Source organism: Aotus nancymaae, unplaced genomic scaffold (assembly GCF_030222135.1).
Source record: "Aotus nancymaae isolate 86718 unplaced genomic scaffold, 86718_ANA_hifiasm-v0.15.2.pri h1tg000059l, whole genome shotgun sequence".
Lineage (NCBI taxonomy): Eukaryota > Metazoa > Chordata > Mammalia > Primates > Aotidae > Aotus > Aotus nancymaae.
This window is the reverse complement of record NW_026988473.1, coordinates 25263980-25280572: the sequence shown is the minus strand read 5'-3', so window position 1 is coordinate 25280572 and position 16593 is coordinate 25263980. Positions and strand designations below refer to the sequence as shown.

The following is a 16593-nucleotide window of genomic DNA, read 5'->3' as shown; positions in this document are numbered from 1 at the left end:
GTGACCATCTTACAGAGCACCGTGGAAGTTTCTTGAGGATTAAGTGAGGCATAGCATCCCACCAAGTGTCCAGCATGGAGTTGGCACTGAATACGTTGTAACGTGCTTTCCCCTCCTGTTTTCTCTGCCAATAGATATGACTTGAGCCTTTGCTGGGGATGTCACCTTCTAATGGGCATCACTAGGATCAGATGGTTTTGTGACCCTCCCCAACCCACCTCCTTTTCAGCCATTACCTGTTTTGTGCCGCCAAAACATGTAGGAGATTTGGGTTGATGATCATCTGTAAGAAAAGAGGGGCCGGGGATGTGGGTTGAGAGGGGTCCATGGTGTCAAATGATCCTGCTCCCTGCCCTGCAGAGGTATATTTCTCTTCCTCTTCAGAGTTTGTCTCTGCAGAGTGAGCTTGGCCATGGTGCCCTGTGTGCTTGTCCTCCTGGGTGCTCTGGTAGGTAGGAAATATGACTGACAAGTGGTGGGCACCGCGTTGTCTCATGGGGGATTCCCTTGAGACCACATGACTGGACGATGGTTCCTGGCTCCTTCATGTGCTTTGGGGCACCAGGCCACGTGGCTTCTCTGACAGGAGAACTATGTGTCCTGGCTCTGAGCCTGCTGTCTCCCTGGAAGCCAGCTGAGGAAATGGCTGAGGACAGGTTCATCATTTGAACTTTTTTTTTTTTTTTTTTTTTCCTGAGATGGAGTTTTGCTCTGTCACCTAAGATGGAGTGCAGTGGTGTGATCTTGGCTCACTGCAACCTCCGCCTCCCGGGTTCAAGCAATTCTCCTGCCGCAGCCTCCCAAGCAGCTGGGATTACAGGCACGTGCCACTGTGCCTGACTAATTTTTGTATTTTTAGTAGAGACGGGGTTTCACCATGTTGGCTAGGCTGGTCTTGAAGTCCTGACCTCGTGATCCACCCACCTCGGCCTCCCAAAGTGCTGGGATTAAAAGCATGAGCCACTGTACCTGGCCAACCATTTGAACTTTTACTGTATCTGTGACTGGAGTTTGGGGCCCAATCTGTTGACGCACAGGAAAAGGCACTGGCTTTGCAGTTTACACACCTCTGGAGCAAGCTGCCGCCTCTGAAACTGGCCCTTTGCCCATCCAAGGGGTCCTATGTCCCCAGTGCCTGCTCCTGCCCTTCAGAGAAGTTTTTGGGATGGGAAAATTGGGGAATGTGTTTTTTGGGAAGAATATTTCATACTGTTTGTTACATGTGATCTTTCTGAAATGATCACTATACATAGTGAATTTTTATTTGTGCAGAATTTTTTGTACGTTTGTTGTTTTTGAACCCAGGCTGGAATGCAATAGCATGATCACAGCTCACTGCAGCCTCGTCCTCCTGGGCTCAAGCGATCCTCCCACTTTGGCCTCCCAAGTAGCTGGGACCACAGGAGTGCGCCGTCATGCCTGGGTAATTTATTTTTTTTGCAGAGACAGGGTTTCACCATGTTGCCAAGGTTGCTCTAGAACTCCTGAGCTCAAGCAATTCACCTCCCTCTGCCTCCCAATGTGCTGGGATTACAGAGTACAGGTGTGAGCCACCAAGCCTGGCCTGCAGAATTACGTTTTAAAAGTGTGTCTATTTTAACTTTTCTCTGTTTCTAACATGGCTTCACAATTACTAGAGATGTAACATTTGTGATCTGAGCAAGTGACATAGTTGTCTGATCTCTGTCATCTGTCTGGTTTTGAGGATTTATTGAACACTATACAAGCGTGCCGAGTTACCATTTTTGAGATATGGTGTATATTTGAACTTCGGCAAATCAGATTGTTGTTAGCCGGTCTGGGAATATTTGGCACATGATCAGTTTCTGAAAGAATGCAGGATTAAGGAGTTGATTCCCAAATTGTATTACCAGCTTTGTCAATAGCAGCTGCGTGAAATTAGGGTATTCTATGACATTCTGTGTCCTCTGTCACTCCAGTCTCATGATTTTAGAATTCATGTTCAAACTGGAAGACATGGTGGAGAGCAAATATATATATATATATAAAATGTTGCCAGCAGCTGCCTGGAGCTGCTTGGTTTGGTTTGGAACAGGCTCGTTTTTGGCTATTCTCCATTATTTTTTTTTCCTGACTTCCTGCCCTTAGCCCCCAAGTGTGATGGAGATTTGAGTGGCATTTATTTAGTCTTTTGAGCAAAATATAAATAAAAAACCATACACCCCAAACATACATTAACCTCTCTCTGTAGCCCTTCTTTTTTTGTCTTTAAATTGTGAAAACAGAACATTTGAAAGTTTAGACACTAGAAGGAAGGAGAAAAAGTCTCTTTTCTAAAACAAATTCTACTTTCATTTAAAATTTCTTACATATTCCCTTCCAGCCTAGGAGTTGAGGGTGTGAGCCCTGGAGTAGGACAATTTGTGTCAAAATCTGAGCCCTTCTTCCCCCTTAGGGGGCTGTGTAATCTTGGGAAACTTACCAGAATGTTCTAAACTTTAACCTTTGGAAGGATTAAAAAGAATTCTTTAACGTCCTGGTGCTTCAGTTTCCTCCTCTCCAAAATGGGGGTAATAAGCCTTCTGATACTTACTTAACATGGTTGTGAAGTTTTAACCTGTGTGAAGCACGCAGCGCTGTGCCTGTATACAGTAAGTGGCTTGTAAACATTAACTATTATTGGTTAAATCTGTACCAACTATTTTATGTGGTCATTGTCATGGGGAAATACGGTTCAGTTACCTGCTTTTTCCTACTTAACATTAGAGGCCCTTGGCCACATTCTGTACTGAGGATTCACAGTTGTGTTGAGAGGCCGCCTAATGCTCTGTTAGGTAGAGATGCTGTAACTTGATCATCCCCCTATTGTTGTCTGTTCCAGTCTCTTCTGCACTTTAACTTTGATCAAAATGTTTAGGATAATTTCAGGAACTTATGCATCACTAGATGACAGAAATATACAATGGATTCAGCCAGAGCCAGGGAGGGTGGACAGGGCTGAGGTCTCCAAGGTGACCAACTTGACCAGCTTTTTAAGGCTGATGGGAATGGGGGATGTAGAATTCCTGCCGTCTTCCCGGAGGGAGGGAGACTGGTTCTGTGTCTTGCTCATGAGCCTCAAAGCCTTTTCTCTGCTTCTTTGGAGCAACTGGGTACTTAAGGGGAGGTGAGTGAAGGTGGCAGTGTTCTCGCCTCGAAGAGGTGACTGTTTCAAGTGCTCTGTGGAGCATTGGCATTGGGAAGATAATACGCTTCTTAAAAAAGAGAGAATTCTTGCCCTTTTCAAAGGGCAAGAAAGATCCTGGAGAGGTGTGTCATGGTGGAATATGAGGCAGTGAGCAGCTCTTCTGTATCCACAGCAGAGGAAGGATTTTCATCAGACAGGAAGAAATTTTTTTTTTATTGTGAAGGTAATAAAATCACATATTGTAAAAATGGAGGGCAGAGAAAGAGAAAATACATCTGTACACAGATCCACTATTGGCATCCTGGAAGTTTTCATTCAGGCTTTTCCCCAGTGTAATCACCAAGGGTGTTGTACAGTTTTATATTTTGACATTTTTTCATGTAACATTTCAACCTGTTAAAATTTTTATGTTTCTCCTCCCAGTTTTCTCTTTAACATTTTTAGTGCCATTAACTTGCTACAATATGGTTTATTTACACATAATTTGACGTTTCTCTTATTTCCAGCTTTCTACTACGGGGAACAGTGCTCACTTGTGAACAGGAGGGTGGACATGAGTTTCCCTCTGTTTTGAGAAATTTGCTTAGGCTAAATTCTCAGAATTAAAATTACTGGGTTGGAGGGAAGGCGCCTCTTCTGGCTCTGGGCACTGACTGCCCACTTGTTTTGCTAAAAGTTTGCCCCAGTTTGCTGGCAACGTATGAAAACTATGACTTTATTTTAGTCTTGGCAGCACTGGGTAACATCTTTAAAAAATATTTTTTTGGTTAATTTAATCATTGAAAGCAGTTACTTTTTTAATTAAAAAAAATTATCTAGTGAGATTGAGTGGTTGCCCTTACCTCTACTTACTAATTTTATTTTTTCTGAGATACCTATTGATGGACTAAAATTAATTTCCAGCTGAGTTAAGACATTAAATGTTCTGCCTCTTGAATCTGTAGAAGAGGTTCATTTTGGGACACTTTGAGTATATTTCTTTTCTTGGTTAGTGGAATGCCTTCAATGATAGTTTTATCCAAATAGCTTTTTTAAAAAAATAAAAGGAATAAAGATAATGTTTTAGAAAAACAAGGAAGCTCCACGAAAATCCTGATTATGGGGAGAGTTTATTAGAGCTGCCTCTAGTCCACATGATCCCAGGCATTTTATATTCTGTTGATTCATTTGATCATCACAGAAGCCTTATTAGTAAGGGGCTGTTGTCATTTCTAGATGAGGAAATTGAGCCGTAGAGTGATTACATGCAGCTTGCCTGTTGGCCCAGAAAATAAGTCTCCATAACCTTCCCCCATCAGAGACCCCCAGTGGGGTCTTTTGGTCTTTTTCTACAGTTGTCTGTTACCCTGCTGAAATGGAATCTTACTGTTATCATGACATATTATCATGTTGAACCTGCTTTTTAAAAAGATTCTAAAAACATCGATAATGGTTTCTTATGGAAATGACTTTAGATATGGCTGTTAGTCCTGGGAGTCTCTGAAATGTGTTCCTCGAAGAGACTGTCCTTTAATTAGTGCTACCCTCTGTAATAAAGCAGCAGTCCAAATTTCCAGAACCCACAGGGGACCAGGAGTCAAGGGCCTTAAGATCTTTTTCCAGGTCTGTATCGATTTTAGCAGCCATCTCTGTGTCCTAACCAAGTGGTGTGGCGGGGATGTTTGGGCTCCTCCCTCCCAAGGTGGTTCATTTTCTCCTTTGGAAAGTTACACTGATTGATGTCTTTGATTACGCACATACAGACCTGGCCCTTTATGTTTGGTGGGGCGTATGGAGGAGGGATAAATTTGAGAATGTTGTCAAATGATAAAATATTAAGGAATCTCCAAATCCAGAGGCAGAAAGGTAGATGCAAAAATGAGATTTGAATTTTACTTGCTTTTATTGTTCCTGACCGTTTCTTGAACATGTGTTATTATTGCTCTGGTGTGAAGGTATAAATCCATGAGATAGGGTTGAGAGGACTAGTTTGGGAAAATGATCACCAAGAAATATAAAAGAGCAAGAAAGCTGGGGTTGTTGAAATTGTTCAGGCTCCATACTCTTCCTTTTTCCTTTTTAGCGTCTTCCTCATCTTCTGCCTCTAGGTGGTGCCACCTATATTTTCTTTTGACCTCTGACTACAGGGCAAGTAGAGATGCAGGAGGTGGGGGGTGGGGGTGCAGCGGTGGGTGGGGAGGAAGCTGGATTCTGAGTTATCCTATAACTAAGCTTTACCAGGAATTCAGCTGTTTCTCCAGGGCACCTAATGCTGGCTCCACACACAAAATGCCTCTGGAAATCAGGAAGCTTTCATAGGATGGATAGAGCTTGCTGCATCTTCTCTTGGGCTGTTCTGTCTGTTCTCAAAGAAAGGGATGTGTTGGCTGATGGGCTGTGGCTTAGGGAGGCAACCTGTCAGTCATTGTGTGCAGCTGCAGTGGGCTCAGTTCTCCTCATCACTGTGTAAAAAGCAGAACTGGCATAACACTGTCATTTTGGGTTGAATTGTAGCCCAACCTTCCTCTACAACTTTCCTATGTTGAAGTCCTAATCTGCAGTATTTCAGAATGTGACTTTATTTAAAGATGGGGTTTTATAGAGGTAAGCTAGTAAAAATGAGGTTGTTAGGAGGGCCCTAATCCAGTATGACTGGTGTCCTTATAAAAAGGGGAAATTTGGACGCAGCAATATGTACAGAGGGAAGATGATGTGAAGACTTGTAGTAAGAAGATGACTATCTACAGTCCAAAGAGAGGGCCTGGAACAGATGCTTCCCTCACAGCAGAGTTGATTTCACCTTGATTTCAGACTTCTGGCCGTCAGACTTGCCAGACAGTGAATTCTGTGGTTGAAGCTGCCCAATTTGTGGTACTTGGTTATGGCAGCCCTGGCAAACTAATACGACCATCAACCTATTATTATAGGCTGGGCATGGTGGCTTGTGCCTGTAATCCCAGCACTCTGGGAGGCTGAGGCAGGCAGATCGCTTGAGCCCAAGAATTTGAGACCAGGCTGGGCAACATGGTGAAATCCCAACTTGACTAAAAATACAAAAATTAGCCAGATATGGTGGCGGGAGCCTGTAATCTCAGCTACTCGGGAGACTGAGGCACAAGATTTACTTGAACCCAGGAGGTAGAGGTTGCAGGGAGCTGATATCGTGCCACTGCACTCCAGCTTGAGTGACAGAGTGAGACCCTCTCTCAACAACAACAACAACAAAAACTCCAGAATTATTTTATAGTGAATGATAACTTGCTGCAGCTATCTAACAGGCTGCCATCTGCAGACGTCCTGCTTTCATTTCTTCCTTTAACAATTTGTGAGTAAGAATGTCACTGTTATGGGTCACATTGTGTCTTCCAAAAGGATATCGGATATGTTGAAATCCAAACCCCTGGTATCTCAGAATGTGACCTTATTTGGAAGTGGGAGTCTTTGTGGATGTAATTGGTTAAGATGAGGTTGTACTGGAGTAGGGTGGGCCTTTAATCCAATGTGAATGTTGTTGTCATAAGATAATAATATGAAGATATGAGGGAACAAGACCATGTGACAACAGAGGCAGAGACTGGAGGGAGGCATCTGCAAGCCAAGGCATGCTGAGGATTGACGACTACCACCAGAAGCCGGCCTCCGCCCAGTCCATGTGGGCCTTTTATTAACCCCTGTACTGCCCAGCCTCTCGGGAAGAGTCACGCTCTCTGTTTCTTCTAGAGGTCCACTGCTTTCTCATATGAGTGAGATGTCCATTTTTTTTCCTGCATCTTGGTTTTTGGCAAGCCAGTGTTAAGTGCTGAATTCCAGAGGCCTTCTGAAGGAGTTGAGCCTCAGAAAACAAAACTGGCACTCCAGAGAGTCTAGACAATATCACCATGGTTTAAAGCTCTGTCCATTAAACACTTCAGAATCAAAAGACGTGCTCTTTCACAGCACTTATGGTATGGAGGAAATCCAAGACCTACGAATATTTAGCAATGTGTCTTTTCTCATTGAGTCATTCTGTTTGTATTTGGTTTTTAAATGTCTCAGCTAATTCCTGGCATGACCCCCACTTCACTAAATTTCTTTAGTTTTAAATGTAAAACCATAAATCCTGTGGTTAATAACAGAGACCTTGGGGCCAGACAGTATTGAGTTCTCCCCCGAGTTTCCATTCATGACCTGCGCAACCCTGGGTGCTTACCATGCACCTGTTTTCTCACCTGTAAAATGGAGATAATAGCAGCGCCTATCCCAGAGGTGTGATATTTCAGGAGTGATATTTCAAACATCTAATAAGTGCTGTCTCCGGGCCCTAAGCCAGTTAGAAAGGAGTGGCTTTAAACAATAAGCATTGTTTCCTGGTGCAGACAAGGTGAAGATTAGCTCTGTGAGTCTGACATGAGCTAATGTGAGGCTTGTAGCTGGTACCTGGTGTTAGTTAAGCATTCAGTGAGTGCTAGCTGACCCTGTTCCCTCAAACACATGTATGCTGGTGACATTTCCTGGCCAGCACAATGCTGGGAGTTACTACTCCCCTGTTCCCAACACCTCCCTCCTCCACTCCCAGTACTGCACTCCCCGCTCCCACGTGCAGTCTTTTCCTGCTCTTAATTTGAGATCCTGTGCCATGGAAACACCTTCATCTGCTAGGTCAATATCTGCTTTTCACTGTCCCATCTTGAACACACATTCATGAGCTCGCATAAAATAGCTTTTAGCTTAGAGCTCCAGGGAGCCAGCCAGATGCCCAAACTGGTGTGAAAGGAAAGGAAACAAGCATTTGAGGGCCTGAGGTGAGCCAGACTCCTGAGGCTGCAGGGAAGGAAGCGTGGAGGTACCTCCTCTGTATTCAGATGGGGACCTGTGTCTTAATGGACCTGCAGTAGGCGCCCACCCCCAGAGTGGCTGCCATCAGCTGTTCTCAGCTCTGCTGGAGCCCCGCACAATTAAACACCTAAGTGGATCTTAATGATGATATTTTGCTTCAGTGCTCAGGCTTCTTAGCCTCCATGAGTATGTAGTCCTCTCCACCTTCATGACACTGGCCTGAAGTCAGCATCACTCCTTATGGTCGTCAGCATAGAACTTGCAAAAATTACTGTCTTCCTGATCCCCTCTTGCCACTCCAGATGTACTCTTTGTGCCCTGTGGCCTATGGTGAGGACAGACTTTGAGTTCAGGTGTTGGAATCACAGTATGAAGTTTCAGGTGGGCATCTGATAGGCACCCACCTACATATGGACGTTTCCAGGTTGTCAGGCTACACTTGACATAATATGCATTTGACTGTATGCAAACTTTTCTTAAAGGGCCCTGGTAGATTTTTGAAGATGCTGATAATTTTACACTAGGTGGAGAAGTACAACGTGCTCCAAATCTTTCCAGTTTTATTAGTTTCCTAGGGCTGCTGTGACAAAATACCACAAACTGGGTGGCTTAGAACAATGCATATTTATTATTTCACAGTGCTGGAGGCCAAATGTCTAAAGCAAGGTGTTGGCTGGGCCATGCTTTCTCTGAAGGTTCTAGGGGAGGACACTTCCTTGCCTTATCCTCACTTCTGCTGATTTGCTGTCTGATATGGTTTGGCTGTGTCCCCACCCAAATCTCACCTAATTCCCATGTGTTGTGCGCGGGACCTGGTGGGAGGTAATTGAATCATGGGGGCAGGTTTTTCCTGTGCTGTTCTTGTAATAGTGAATAAATCCTATAAGATCTGATGGTTTTTTTTTTTTATTAAAAAAATGTATTTCAATTGTTTTTGAGGAATAGGTGGTTTTTTGTTACATGGATAAGTTCTTTTTAAATTTTGTTTTATATAAGTTCTGGGATATATGTGCAGAGCGTGCAGGTTTGTTACATAGGTATACATCTGCCATGGGGGTTTGCTGCATTCATCAACCTGTCATCTAGGTTTTAAGCCCACATACATTAGGTATTTATCCTAATGCTTTCCCTCCCCTCATCCCCCATTCCCCAACAGGCCCTGGTGTGTGGTATGTCCCTCCCAGTGTCCATGTGTCCTCATTGTTCAAGTCTCACTTATGAGTGAGAACATGCGGTGTTTGGTTTTCTGTTCCTGTGTTAGTTTGCTGAGAATGATGGCTTCCAGCTTCATCCACATCCCTGCAAAGAACATGATATCATTCTTTTTTATGGCTGCATGGTATTCCATGGTGTATATGTGCCACATTTTCTTTATCCAACCTGATCTGATGGTTTTATAAATGGGGGTTCTCTGTACAAACTCTGTTGCATGCCTCCATGTAAGACGTGGCTTTGCTCCTCCTTTGCCTTCTGCCATGATTGTAAGGCCTCACCAGCCATGTGGAACTGTGAGTCCATTAAACTTCTTTTTCTTTATAAATGACCCAGTCTCAAGTATGTTTTTATTAGCAGCATGAGAACAGACTAGTATATTGTCCATTCTTGTGTTCTTTGGCTTGTAGATGCATCACTCATCTCTGCCTCCATCATCCCGTGGTGCTCTCCCTGTGTCTCTGTGTTTCTCTGTCCTTTCTTTTTTAAGGACACTGATCATTGGGTTAGGACCCACCCTAATCTAGTATGACTTCATCTTAACTTCCTTATATCGGCAAAGACCAAATTTCCAAACATAAGGTTACATTCACATGTCCCAGGGCACTGTTCAACCTGCTACACTGGGTAAATATTGAGAAGGTAAAGCTCCTAGTGACCAGCAGCTACCGTCAGAGGAGGCCTTTACAAACTCGGCTGCTTGGTGGTCCCCATGCTGTGTGGATACTCATTGCCTTCACTTGGGAAGTATTGCTGTTAATTGTTTTATCTCTGCCTTTGTAGCATGGTGGTTATAGAACAGAATCAAATGTGCAAATGTGTCAATAAAATAGGAATGATTTGAAAGCCTAAGAAGGATGATTCAAATGAGAAAATAAATAAACACATATATTTTAAAAGTCAGTTGGATGGACTCTTCTTTTCTTCTGCTATCTGATGCCTTCATTTGGCCACTTCCATACTGTAAAGGTATGCTAAATGCTAGTTAGTGTGTGTGGCAACCTGTGAAAGTTCTGTGCTTTTCCTAGCCCTGGGGTTGAAGGGGCTGCTGTGGATTAAGCATGGTGTTACCAGCTCTCTGCTGTCCAGCCCTGCTTGGAACCTGGGATGGCTCCAACTAGGGGGCCCAGCCAGTTTGGACTGCAGTCAGGTTTTGTTTGTCCTGCACAAGGGCACTAAAAACAAGAATTAGTTGCCAGTGTTTATAAAGTGAGAGCTTGCACATAAAAATTAGGATTATCAGATTTTCTTGAGAAATCAGATATTAGTTTAGTTTTTGTGCTCACGGAGAACCACGTCCATTCTGCATTTCTCATGCCTTTCATCATCTTGCTCATTCTAAGGCCTCCAGTGTTTTTTAAATTCTGAGACACACATTTCCCCTGCGCCCCCCACCCAACCCCCGCTCCACATTTTCCAATGGGCTAAGAAAACACAGTGTCCTAATTTAATTGGCAGAGTTGTTTGTTTCTTAGTTGTACATAAAATAGTGACATGCTTTGCACTCAGTGGCATCTTGGATTCAATGAAATATACTAATTTTCTCTTATTGTTCGCATATGATGTTTCAGCCAACGGTGCTGAACATTTCCAAACAGATAAATGCACCATGTGGGTCTGTTTTCCTTCGGGTGCTGTGCTTAGAGGATAGCAGACAGGGTGCAAAGTGAGAGGGACCTGGCTCTGCAGCCACACTGCCAGCGTTGAATCCTGGCTCCATCATCTGGGAGCTGTGCACCCTGGGCAAGGTACTTAGTCTCATTCCTCATAACTCCCATGGCATTTTTTGTGAGGATTAAATGAGCTGATACCTTGAAAACCCCTCAAACAGCAGCTGGCACAGTGAAGCACTCCATCACTGTCAGCTTTACTCTTCCTGGCAGTGTAGAGATCCCAGCTCTGCCCCTAGCTAGTCACTTCTCTTCTTGGAATCTCAGTTTCTTCATCTGGGAAATGGGACCAGATGTGAAAAGGGGCAGGGTGAGAATGCATATGAAAGTGCTGGTGCCTGGTGCGTAGTGAGCACTTAATATGATATGCCTTCCCCAGGGATGCATCGTGCACTATAAGGGAGAGCCTCTAGGGTTGTTAGCGAGAGTTTTTGATCCAGGCTCCTTCAAGTGTCAAAGATGAGCTGGATGATGCTCCATAGATTCTCCTTTCTAACAGGTGACAGTTCTGTTTCAGACATACTGTGGATGTTCAGGTGATAGCACATTAGTCAAAATTAGCATCTCCCCTTCCCTGAACCATTTTTAGGAGATGGAATCCTGGGAGCTCGTAATAGTCAAGTTCTGAGGAGCGGGCTGGGAGACAGCCTAGGATGGGGAGCTCCATTCTAACTACAATGCTTTCGAGTTCCCGTTGACACCCCACCCCCTGCCCAAGAGGTGAGAAGAATCAGACTATCTACCTGGGTTCCTAGTGTCTTCTCCCCTGGAGCTGGGACAGAATACCCAAGACTCTGGCTGGGAAGAAGTTGAGTCAAGTGTATTGGGATAAGGCTTCCTAGAGCCTAGAGAAAAACTGGGAGGAACTTATCCAATTCGGTGTCTTCCAGGAGAAGAGTGACTGTTTCATTTTCTGAAGTCACGAATTCCCCAGTTCTTAGAAAGTTTGTTTCGTTATTTAGTTAAGTCTCCTATCACATATCCCTGCTGGTGCCATTCTAATCCTATTCTGGTGGTGACAGAGAGACTTGGATGCCATCTGCGAGAATCCCACCAGGCCTCTTCCAGCTCCCGTGGTCCCTCCTAGGTGACAGCAGCTGTTGTTTGGAACCTACCACTGCTTTCTTGGAAACTACCAATTTAAATGCCAATATTGTTACCAGCTGAGAAGTGAGTGGCATGGAGTCGTCTTAAAGTCATCTTTTAAACCAGGTCTTTTGCACAAATACCATCTTCATTCCATCTCCCCAGTCTTCTTCCTCACTTCCAGCGAGCTTAATTATCATCAGCACTGTGTACTGCCTTTTCTCTGCCTGCAAGGGAAGAATCTTAATGAAATAGCTCTGAGCTGGGGGTGGCATGTTTCTGTGTTTCTGGAATGAGTGTGGCCAGGTTGCCTGGGCCCCTGTCATTCCAGCATTCTCTCATTGCCAGGACTTGGCTGTAACTGCAAAATATAGTCCGTGGTAACAGGCTTGGTAATTGCTAATAAAATTTAAATGGCTGCAAAATCACAGAACATCAAAAAAAAATTTTCTCCTGGCACATCCAGACAAATCTTGCTGATCCAATTTAGGGTGTGCAGTCTTTATTTTTATTTTTTAATGCAGACTTGCACTTTTATCTGTGACATAGCTAGTGTGCAATTGCCAAACAGCTTTTTAAAAATATCATGAGGCAGATGAGAAAATAATAATTAAAAAAAGAGGATGTAGTATGTTCATATAATGCAGACACATGACAAGGGAGCTTCTTTCACTAGTAACACTTGAATATTAGTTTTCTAAAGGTTTAGAGTGGGAGGAGATGGGGGTAGAGAATCTTTGAAGTCAAAAGGTAACTACATACCCCTCTTTAGAAAGCATTTCAGAAACTTTGAGCTTTTGACATGGTTAATGCCATGCCCTTTTCTCAGATCACTATAAGAGGAGTCACATAAAATGTAGGGAATGTCTTAGGGTCAAAAGGCCGTTGTGTCTTCTAGAATTAGTGATTGGAAAGTAAAGGACTTAGATAGGTTACATTGAAGGTACTCCATGTTCTGTGGCACTGCAGAGCTTCAGGTTAATTTCAAATTAAAATACAGTCTCTGACTCCACTGGAAAGCATCATTTGCATGTACCTGAGTTATTTGTTTCTATTATCCATGCCCTTCATTTTGGTGGGGCAAGCATGGAGAGGCAAAAAAAAAAAAAAAAAAAATCAGTGTCTCAGATGCTCCATGGGATTTAAATATGTAGGGTCTGAAGACCAAGATGTTGGCTTCTGCTGTCTCTTGTTAAGTGAAGGGTTGTTTGCTTCTCCTGCTCTTTTGAGATCTAGCAGTAAAGCCTGTGATGTTTACTGACCTCTGAGAGGGAAGTGAGGAGAATAGAGCTGAACATTTTGTTTATTTGGAAGAAGGAGGAAGAGAGGCCATCCTGTTGCCTGCTCGAATCACATAGAGAGCTAAGAGAGAGTGCTTCAAAGATGGATTGGACATTGTTGAAGGAGCAGGTGATGGTGGTAAGGAGGTTTCCATGATTCGTGTTTTCCCTTGGCTGTTTTGAACATTTTAGCCAATGACAGGTGAACTGTAGCAGGATCCTGCTGGTAGCTGTACCTTTGTTCCTGAGCCTGTGCAAGCCCATCATCATCACTCTGCTGCACGTCCGTAGACGTTGTTCTGTTGAGCCCTGGGCAGTGCCTGCTTTTTGATGCTCAGACCACATACTCACACTGCCGTCAGTCCCCAGGCAGCAGGGCAGGCAGGCTGGTGGGCCACTAAGTGAAGCTGTCAGATGACAGGGAGCAGATGGCCCTGAACATGGTGGGTCTCTGCCACTTGTCTGACATTAAAATCCAAACTGGGGCTGTTCCCAGTTCCCTGGAATGGAGGCCACCGGCCAAACTGATGCTGTGAAGGGAAAGTTGAGTGTAGTTCAGTGGTGACAGTGCTGGCTGCCTTGATTCAAGGCCTGGCTGCTGCATCCTCTCCGTTTTTTGTCACTGCTGTCACTCAGAGCCTATACTGAGTGTCCCTTTAGATGGGTGTAGAGTTGAAGACCCCCTGCTTTATTTCTCCATTTGATCTTCTCAGAGTGCCAGTATCTTAGTCCATTCAAATACCACTAACTGGGTGGCTTATAAATAGCAGCACTTATTTCTCCCAGTTCCGGATGGCATGGGGGAAGTCCAAGACCAAGACACTGACAGATTTGGTGTCTGGTGAGGGCTCGTGTCCTGGTTTGTTGACAGCCATCTTCTTGCTATTTCCTCATTTGGTGCAAAGGATGCCTGAGCTCCCTTGAGCCTTTTTTATGAAGGCACTAATCTCATCTAACCACCTCCCAAGAGCCCCACCTCCTCATCCCCTCATATTTCTTCTCAACAGAAGAATTTCAAGAGGACAAGAACATCCAGTCCATCGCAGGGTGGAAGAAGTTTCATGGAAAAGGAAAGCCTAAAAACAGACTTGAAGGTAAAGAGACGAGAGGATGCTGCGTATTTAGGCCTGCCCCTGGTGATTCCTGTGGCTGGTGGGAAGGAAGAGGAGAGATTTTGGGGGGTGTCTAGAGAAGTGTGTGGTGGGTCAGGCAGGCAGGGCCACATAGGCCAAGGGAAGGAAGTAGCTGTGTGCTTAGTTGTCATGGTCCAGAGCGTAGGCTCCAAAGTCAGATGAGTGGGTCAAATCATGCTCTACCTCTTCCTAGCTTTGTGATCCTGGACAAGTTACTTAACCTCTCTACACCTCAGTTGCCACATCCGTAAAATGGGATAGGAATAGTTCCTCTGTCACGGGCTGGTGAAGATTAAATGACTCTCTGTAAAGCTCTTAGAAAAATACCTGCGCTACAGTAAGCATTCAATTAAAGTTTGTTGCACTTCTTGACATTATTTCATGGTTTAAATTCTCCTGTGTAAAAGTCATGGTAAAAGAGTTGTAAATGCTTGCCTGCCACCATCTGACAGTCACCAGACTAACCATAATGACACAACTCGTAAACGTTCTGAATGAATAAAGGGGTACTGGAGTGTTATCTTGGTGTCTCAGCATGGTGCTGCCAAACAAAAAGAAAGAAAAGAAAAAGAAAAATGAAATGAACTAAGTTTTGAGTTGTCTCCTGAATAACCACAAAATAAAGGGCTAAGCTCTTTGCCACCTTGGGCTCCTGGGCTCTTAGGGACAGTGCCCAACCAGTACTTTCTAAAGTGTGCTTGATGGGTCACCTTACTCGCTTGTTAATGTAGATTTGGGGGCACCTCAAAATCTGCTGAAATTGAATTCTTAAAAGCAGAGCAGAGCCCAGGAATCTGGATCTGAATGAGCAGCCCAGGGGAGTCTGGTGCTCACTCTGTTTTGAAACTCATCTGTCCTAGGAATAGGCTAAGTCTCAATGAGTGAGGAAGTTGCTTGGACAAATCTTACATTGCCAGACTCTTTTGATGTCTGGGTTGAGGGGATGTCTGGCAGAGCATCCCTTCTGCTAAGGCCAGGCAGACACACTGCAGTTAGTAAGTGGCCTGAAAAGCAAACTGTTTTGAACAGTGAGTGCCAAGTAAAGGGATGGCGACGTGATACGGGTTATTGCTTTGTTTTGCTTTTAAAGTTCTTTCATGTGTATTATCTCCTAAAGAAATCGAATAGGTCGCAGATGCTCTCATTGTAATGCCCATGAGAGAAAATGACTTTATCTGAGCCAGAAATGAAATTGTCAGCAAGAGGTGCCTGTCCCTTGGAAATTTCAACAAATATTGCCAACAAGATTATATCCTTGTTAACAGTGAGTGTCTCAGGAAGGTGGGATCACGATAATTGTTGTTTTCTAACATCATCTTATTTTTGCACGGGACGTGGTGTGTGGAGTGCTTGAAAATAACAAGCTTGTCACGGGCCAACCTGTGTTTGTCCTAGTTCCTTTGCATACTGTGCATGTTATTTAATCTCTCTGTACCTCAGTTTCTCATCTGTGAAATGGGGAAATAATAACATATTACCTACCTCCTAGAGTTTAAACACATTTATACCTTTTAAGTGTTTAACAGGTATTAACAATGCTTAACCCTTCTTAGCTGTTGAAAAGAGTTAGCCATTGTTATTAACAATGTCATCTTTAAGTACATGCAACTGGTAGTCCTTGGACCATAAAGAAAAACTAAAGCATAAAGAAAAATGCTGCCCAGGTCCTAGAAGCTGATGTGTGAAGGGTCTATCATATCTGTCATAAGGACCAATTGGGATTTGCTAGGACCCAGGTTTCTGATTTGGGGTCTGATTTTTTTTTTTTTTTTTTTTTTTAAATTTTTGCAGTGAGGAGTAGGACTCCTGACAGTGTTTTTCTAACTGTGCTTCTTGGAGTGCCAAAGGGAGAAAGGAGAGCACCTGAGCTATGGGGATTGGAGTGTGGACCCTTTTCCTTGCTGAAAGCAAAGCAGCTACAAATCTATTTTTTTAAAAAATATCTATTGGACTTGAGATTTGATTTTCACATAGGCTTCTGTGGTAAACAGACAAAAGGGTTGATTCCTACTGGACTCATTCTCTAGGCAGCCTTTTTTTTCCTTTCTTTTTTAAAATCTCATTTTGACATCTGTGATTCCAAAGACAGCACCATAATTGTCTTTTTCCAGAACAGAGCTCACTTCCAACTATCATAGCATGGGAGTACTCTGAAATTTATTTCACATAATGAGCCAAAATCTCTCTTCAACTCTTTAAAGGTAGCTGTGGAGTGTCTTAGGTACTAATGAGCTCCCTGTTAATAGAAATGATCGGGCTTGCAATGGTTT

At 43.7% G+C, this 16593-nt stretch overlaps 1 protein-coding gene across 4 annotated transcripts in view; it reads left to right on the top strand.

The window, feature by feature from the left end:
• LDLRAD3 (low density lipoprotein receptor class A domain containing 3) overlaps positions 1-16593 on the top strand; it is a 282755-nt gene that overhangs the window by 91663 nt on the left and 174499 nt on the right. For 3 of the 4 annotated variants that reach the window (XM_064365027.1, XM_064365026.1, XM_064365029.1), the window contains exon 3: positions 14198-14284. The exons of the other annotated variant lie outside the window; for it this stretch is intronic. In XM_064365027.1, the coding sequence (XP_064221097.1) occupies positions 14198-14284 (87 nt within the window). The remainder of the gene's footprint in view (positions 1-14197; positions 14285-16593) is intronic. 4 annotated transcript variants of the gene reach the window in all.